Source organism: Colias eurytheme, chromosome 27 (genome assembly GCF_061535395.1).
Source record: "Colias eurytheme isolate Ceu_HAF_F1 chromosome 27, ilColEury1 Martin Lab GWU primary, whole genome shotgun sequence".
Classification (NCBI taxonomy): Eukaryota; Metazoa; Arthropoda; class Insecta; order Lepidoptera; family Pieridae; genus Colias; species Colias eurytheme.
In genome coordinates, this window is record NC_143006.1 from 4,393,056 (window position 1) to 4,400,863 (window position 7,808).

Here is a 7,808-nt window from a genome sequence, read left to right on the forward strand (position 1 = left end):
TACTTTGTCACTTTGATTTATAATATTACTATGTGAAAATAATTGATATATTTATTTATTTATTACAGCTAACTTCAGCCTACCCGAAAAGGGCAATTGGGTCGACGAAGTGATATACCCTGAACTCGGCGAAGAAGAAGCGAAAGCGATCATAGAAGAGTACCACAAGGAAGCACGTGCCGCGGGAGTTGTGAGGGAGAAAGAGAAGAGAGAGAGATCGGCAGCAAGAGATGCGCCTCCCGTGAAGAGACAGAGATCCGCGGAGAGACGGAGGCCGAGGGATGATAGGAGGAGGGAGCATGGGAGGGAGAGAGGTGAGTTTATAAGTGCCGTTTAGTTAAGTGCCTGGATGATGTCCAGCCGTTTTGTTGAATATATTGTTTTAGCAACGGATAATAAGATTATTAACCAGTGCGGTTTCTTAAAGTATTTTTTGTTTGAATTAAAATCAATAAATATTATTAATTAATTATTGATTTTAATTCAATTATATAGAAATGGTTAATAAAATGAGGTACAAATAGAAACTATCTATCTGTTACCAATTATTATTTAACATGATAAAGTGATTACAACACTTATGTTAACAATACAACCCATTCTGAATAATATTTACGGTCTGTTTTGTCATCTTTCACCACAGAACAGTAAAAACATATAGAAGTGCTGTAATGTCTAATTAGTATGAAAACCAGTGTCGCCAAACCCACACATTTAAACCGATAGTTATACAGTACACTACAAGTAAACTATGCCTTTGATTGGACAGCTTAATTTGAGTAAAAACTGACTTAGGTTATAAATTCAGCATTTCAATATGTACCCTAAGTCCCTAACGCACCATGTTACGGTTTATTTTAGTATAACATCCCTAGGTATATTAGCTGTTTTGTTTCTCATTGCACAGAAATTCCAAATTCGAAAACATTCAGCTACTCCACAACAGAGGGCGTTAGTTTTCGATAGATATAAATTTGAAACGCAACACATAGAGATAAGGTTGAAATTTGTGTCACTCAACATTAATGACATTAACTTGATATTTATCTGATGCTATGCTCTGAGGGATGTCAGCCTTGTTATCGATAATTCACAAATAAATATTTTTTGTGTATTTTTTTTTCTTTCTTTTATATGAGTATAGTATAATGCGTCACATTTTGGAGTATGTTTATTACTACTAAGTACGTCTTTTTATATTATTATTATTAAATAAAAAACGGAATAGAATAGTATAAATCTATATTTACAAAATACAAACAGAAAATATGCATTATTTTAAATCTTGGAACTGCTGTAGGTTTGATGTATCGGTGGCCTTTGTTAGACCGCTTAGTACTGTTCGGCATCCAGTTAACTCGTCACGTTGCATTTATCCATTTCTCTTTTAAATTAGCCTCTTTGGGAAATCTATAAATAAATTAGACAAATGAAAGCTAAGGAAAAATAAAATAAAATTTAATATTTATAATGTTTGTCTTTTCTAAAGTATCGATACTGTCGATATGCACCACAAGCATCACTAAAGCGACATTCGTTTGTTTATTGCAATAATATTCCAGAAATCTTGTTTGCTGTTCAATCTATAATATGTAGTACTAATTTCTTATGGATTAAGGTTCATTTTGACTAGATATTTGTATACAATTTTGACAAATTACGATAAGTGAAGTTATAACATAAAATATAATTAAAATAAATTAAAATAAGACTTACCGACGGTATGAAATGCCTTCATTGCTGATATTATTTCGTCTGCTATCATTTTTGCACTCTTTATACCGAACAACACGTCCTAATTAATGAATAAATATGGAAAAAAGGTTTGACAGCTGACAACCGACTCGAATATTTTTCTGCGCACAACTGAGAGCAAGTTAGGTGATCTAAACTTATCATTGACACGTGGGCCACCCCACATCACACTTCTATCTACTTTACTGTTCTGTGTCTTTCACATATCACTATAGTCTACAGTCTACACTATTCCCCAAAACAAATTATCTATCATAATATGAACACAAACATACATATAATTGTTAAATAATTAATTCAAACACCATGTTTTAGCTTCACTTAGCTTTATTAGAGAAAAGAACAGTTTACACTTTTACATAATTAACATTGCTAACCGGCATCCGGCATCTGCCATCTTGCCTACTCGAATACAATACAGTGTTGCCAATGTAAATGTACACATATTCCAACAATAATATAACATTTGTTCACCACAGACCGTTGGAGCAGCGGGGGCAGTCGCTGGGGCCCCGGGGGCATGTCCGCTGGGGGCGGGGCCCCGCGCGGGGGCCGCTGGGGCCCCGCGCCCCCGCGGGACCGGCCTGCGCCCCAGCCCGGCCGGTTCGATCGGTGGCCGCAGGGGAACAGGTACGGTGCACTATAGTTTTCAGTTATTGGAAAATATTGCGTATTCAAATTTATAATAAAAGAAAGCACTGTAGCGATAGCGATAGGTAAGCGGTCGACCGCGTTCGTGCTTTTTAATTACTTGTTTGTTTTTAAAGTCATACCCAATAAAACATCAAGATAGACTTAAAAAACGGCAAAATGCAATTGTTAATGTAATATCATATTTTGATCGGAAAGACATTTCGGTGTTGAAAATCTCCGAAATTGTTAAGATATACTTTCTGATGTTTATTTATTTTTATTATTGATATTGAAATTTTAAAAACTCCAGTAAGTATAGTTAGGTAATTACATTTTTTAACATGTAATTGCTTCTATTTATTTTCCACATAAATAAATAAATCTACCACAAACTGACAAAGTATTTAACCGCAAGGAACTGCTAGATAACATACACAACTACAGACTTTTAACAATAATAAATAGTATATTCTTGCATCTTACATCATATTTTACCCACAGGAACGACTTCGGCCGCGACCGTGACTTCCGCGGTCGCGGGCCCGGTGGCCCCGGAGGCCCCGGCCCTATGGGACCAGGCATGGGGCCCATGGGCCCTGGACCGAGGCAGGATAGGGGCCCGCGGGGGCCCATGGACAATAGGTTCGGACCCAACCGAGACAGGCCGCAGAACAGGCCCAACCAGCCGGATAAACGGCCGCCGGGTAAGTGTGATTATCCATGTAATAAAGTCGTATTATAAAGAGGAAACATACAAAAGCATTAATTATGCTTTTTTTTTTTATAAATACACGTGTATTTAAAAAAAATAATTTTGATGATCTTTCTTTACTACAGTGGAATCCATTTATAATGACATCGAAGGAAATCAACAAACACGTCATAATAAGCGGACGTCATACAAAGCATTTTGTAGAAAATAAACAATATCCTTTTTTTATGTATTAATTTCAATACAGAGAAAAAATAGAGATAACTGTGTAGTTATTACGACAAATAACGAAAAAAGGCGTGAGCGTCGTACATCGTCGGATATCACATAATTCTCCCAACACTGTCGACAGTGTTAGAAATCATTTCGGTCACTATAACCGGAAAATTTATTAAAAAATGATCACTAAAAACGAAGTCATTTTATCCGACTTTTTATATACAATTTTATATGAAAACCAAACTCCGCTGTTTAATATGTCATAATAAGCGGTTGGTCAATATAACCGGAGACATTATAAAAGAATTCTACTACATATAATTATTTGATTAATTAGCGCTAGCCAAGCTTTTCGGCATTGTTCATATAAGTTTATGTGGCAGGTGCGGTGGGAGCGATGGGTGCAGTGGGAGCTGGTGCTGGTGCTGCCGGCTCGTGGCAACGGGGATCTGCAGCCACCAGACCCAACACCAAGGTCAGCGTTATTGTAATATTGTTGGAAGACTGAATAATAAATATCTAAAATCAATATTTGGAATCGACGTATTTATTTTATTAATTTATGACACTTTAATGTACAATACCAGTAATAAAAAGTAAAAACATATTATATAATGGAGAACATGAATATGGTAAGTGCACAATAGGTGACCTTATTGCTTAAAGCAATCTCTTCCAAAAAATAACCAACCATAAAAATAAAGGACATGCGCGAAGGCGCAATCATAAAGTTGACAAAGACATAGTTGTTTTTGAAAAAAATGTTCTCACAAACATATTTCGTACTACAACAGGACGGTAATAACCAAGTGGCGAATCCGAGCCAGAACCAGGGAGCGAATCAGAACCAGAACCAGAACCAACAGGGCTGGAACCAGTGGGCCGGCGGCTGGGGGGGGTGGGGCAATTGGGGCAACCAGAACCAAGGTAATTTTATATTAATGTAATATTTTTATTTAATTTATTTGTCGGCGCAACGACGTTATACGACTACCCTCAAAAGTCAAGCTACTAAATAATTATAACTAGCTAAAATTTACTTTGATCTTTTTAAATAAGTGGTTGATTAATGTAATGAAATAGTTAAATTAACGCTCACGTTACTATGTATCTGTAAGCAATATGCCGATAACGAATTTTGTGTGTGTTATTCCTAAAATATATATATAAAAATGAAACCCGTTTTCCTTGGTCACGGCATCACGCGTGAAGTGTGAACGGTTGGACCGATTTCGATAATTCTTATTTTTATTATATTCCTTGAAGTACGAGGATGGTTCTTATGTAGAGAAAACGTATAGCGAAGCAGGGGCGGACCGCTAGTCAAATATAAAATTTAAACACGAACGTTATTTTTAAAACAATTTTTCAGGCTGGGGCAACTGGAACAATTGGAACAACTGGAACAACCAAGGGCAGGGGGGGAACAGCGGCGGGCAGCAGGGGCAGGGGGGCAAGGGGCAGGCGGGGCAACCGGGGCAAAGTGGGGGGCAACAGTGGCCCAACAACTACACGGCGCAACAGTGGTACCAGTGGCAACAGTGGCAACAACAGCAACAAGGGTGGCAGGGGGTGAGATACCATAGATAATAAAAATAGTTTCGTTTTTCTAAATTAATATAATCTGTAAAACAATTTTATGACATTGAAGAATTTATGACTTTGAAGTATTGTAAACTGAATTGCGTGTGATGTAATCGTGTAAATCGTAGTGCGTTCGCGTAATTGTGAAAATTGAATTGTGTGTACATTTAAATAATTAGACTAATCAACTTTCTTTTTTAATATTTGCACACCCAATCAATGGGTAGAAACTATTAGCCACATAATATTGTAATTAAAACATCTATAATTTGTAACTACATTCTTGCAAATAAATATAATTTGAATTTGAATATAGGGGGGATTATATCCTATATTTTATTAATTACTTGCTGTCCCGGCAAACGTTGTTCTGCCTTACACTTATCACTTAGGGATATGAAAAATAGATTTTGGCCGATTCTCAGACCCAAATGAGTTGAAACTTAGAAAATTGGTAAATCAATGAAGCTGGGGAGCGGGTGAGATTTACTTATAAATTTATGTATGTAATATTACAAACGAAAAAATTGTATTCTCATCGTTCACACAGAGTGTAACAAACTTAAAGTGGATAGAAGATTATTCAATCGTCAGTCCTAAATAATAATTATTATATTACTAGATTTCCGCCCGCGGCTTCGCCCGCGTTTTCAAAGGAAAACCCGCATAGTTCCCGTTCCCGTGGGATTTCCGGGATAAAACCTATCCTATGGGTTAATCCAACCCTATATATGGGATACCCTCTATATGTGTGCTAAATTTCATTGTAATCGGTTCAGTAGTTTTTACGTGAAAGAGTAACAAACATCCATACATCCATACTTACAAACTTTCGCCTATAGTATAAAGATATAATTGATTATATTATGAATAATATAATATTTAGCAGTACGGTTCTGGTGCGGCTGGTCAGCAAGGCACGACGCCCGCGGATCAGGCGCAAGCGTGGGCGCAATATTATCAGGTATATTGGCTTTTTATATTTAAAATAATATGAGAAAATAGAACAATAAAAAAATATTCTAATAAGTAATAGTGAATATGCGTGTAAATTCAAAATATCTGTCTTCTTGAACTGATAGCTATTTAAACGGTTAAATTTGGTTTTTTTTTTATGATTTCTTTCGTTTTGAAACATGAACAGCTGAGCAGCATGATTTTTTTTTTCATGAAAAATTATCAGTATCATTAATTGGAAAATTAAATTTTCAGAACTACGGCGCGGGTAACGCGGCGGGAAATGCTGGTTCCGGATCCGTTGAAAAGAAGTAAACCCGTTCCCGAGATCTGCCCAAATATACCAAACGACAGACAGACATACATTGTATAATATCTAATATATTGTTATTACCAATTGCGGTATGAATTGTATGACATATTGTAAGATTCTGAATAAACAAATACGATGAGATTTTATATAATTATATAGTTACGTTCGTAGTTCATGTATTTGTATTCAAAAATGTTTTCGCACCTATATATTCTAATATACACTGTTACAGCAATAATATCTATAAAATAATACCTTTGTCTGTCTGTACTTAATAAATTTAGACGGTTTGAAAGCACCCGTGTTGCATTCACGAATAAAAAATCACTTGTATTTTTGTATAAATTTCTTATACACCTACCTCGATGGAGGTAAAATCGCATGTTTTTAAACTTTGTAAATATATTTTGCTTGAAGTTGGCGGTTTATCTTCGCTCAGTAATAATAATTAGGATAATAATTATTTGGATTTGATTTACGACGCATAAGTATTCGACTTATCATTAAATATATATAAAATATACCTTTTTTTCATAAACATGTGTTATTTTAACAGAATTTAAGTAAGATGTGTTGAGCGAAGACGGTAGATAATCATTAATATAAGTTAATTATTAAACGCATTATTACCGAAACTAAGGTTTTATTTTAATTTTAAGATTTGTTTCAATCTGAGTGAGGTATGCTTGAGATGTGTGTACAAAGGTAGCAATAAGCTCGACGTCATTACTGATGCAATTTTATTAAACTTATGAATAAGAAGTGGTTGTTTTATTTTTACCCTGACCTCTGTTTAGTTTTAAGTAGTTTCGCTGTCTTAGATAATTGAGTTGAAACAAGGCCTTTATAGTATAACTGGAATATACTAAAAATGAGTTTCGAACCGTTTCTAAACCTACCGAATACACAGACCGAATACGTGCAAAAAAAATCATAAAAGATGGTCAAGTAGTTAGTTTATCTTAAACATAACAAAAGCACCAAGTTAGGTACTATTTAATTTACTGGAAGTCGAACTAACTACAAATATATTAGTCCATGCTATTAAGAAACTTCGTATTTTTTAAATCAAGTATTCTACGAATAATAATGTATGTCTCGCTATCAATATGTTCTTGCATAAAATTTCAAGTTTTTGTCAGGTCATGCGAGTAGTAGTGAAAATACTTTACACTTATTTAAAACCTATAAAATATGCACACACAATCTTGATCGAGTATTATGTAGCGTAAAAGTATCTACGATATCGAACCTATAGAAAAAATAGATCACTTAGAACCGCTAGGTACGTACGTGATCCACGTACATAACCAACGATAGAATATTTTTCGAAATCAGTCCAGCAGTTCTTGAGATTAACGCGTTCAAACAAACAAACTCTTCAGCTTTATTTATGACCTAGCGGTCCGCCCCGGCTTCGCCCATGGTACATAATATTTACGTTTTCTCTACATAAGAACCATCCTCGTATGTACTTCAAGGAATATAATAAAAAAAGAATTATCGAAATCGGTTCAGCCGTTCTCGAGTTATGCGCTTACCAACACATAAGAAGATTAGTGCAAACATGGTTAATATGAACGAACCCTATTTCAAATGATCGTGGCATAAATGGTTGCTATGGGAATGGTTATT

General features: G+C 35.3%; 1 protein-coding gene and 1 long non-coding RNA gene across 4 annotated transcripts in view; one reads left to right on the plus strand and one right to left on the minus strand.

The window, feature by feature from the left end:
- The window catches only part of LOC149896864 (uncharacterized), a 28,134-nt gene extending 21,199 nt beyond the window's left edge, over positions 1-6,935 (plus strand). For 2 of the 3 annotated variants that reach the window (XM_090117358.1, XM_090117360.1), the window contains 8 exons: positions 69-314; positions 2,235-2,385; positions 2,890-3,092; positions 3,703-3,794; positions 4,114-4,246; positions 4,692-4,891; positions 5,790-5,867; positions 6,116-6,935. In XM_090117358.1, the coding sequence (XP_089973484.1) occupies positions 69-314; positions 2,235-2,385; positions 2,890-3,092; positions 3,703-3,794; positions 4,114-4,246; positions 4,692-4,891; positions 5,790-5,867; positions 6,116-6,175 (1,163 nt within the window). In that variant the 3' untranslated portion in view covers positions 6,176-6,935. The remainder of the gene's footprint in view (positions 1-68; positions 315-2,234; positions 2,386-2,889; positions 3,093-3,702; positions 3,795-4,113; positions 4,247-4,691; positions 4,892-5,789; positions 5,868-6,115) is intronic. The other variant, XM_090117359.1, reaches the window with a different exon arrangement.
- LOC149896865 (uncharacterized) lies at positions 1,226-1,924 on the minus strand. The gene is made up of 2 exons (XR_016458298.1): positions 1,717-1,924; positions 1,226-1,410 (listed from the first exon to the last, which is right to left on the minus strand). It is a non-coding gene; the product is annotated as an uncharacterized LOC149896865 (long non-coding RNA).
- Positions 6,936-7,808: the final 873 nt, after the last annotated feature.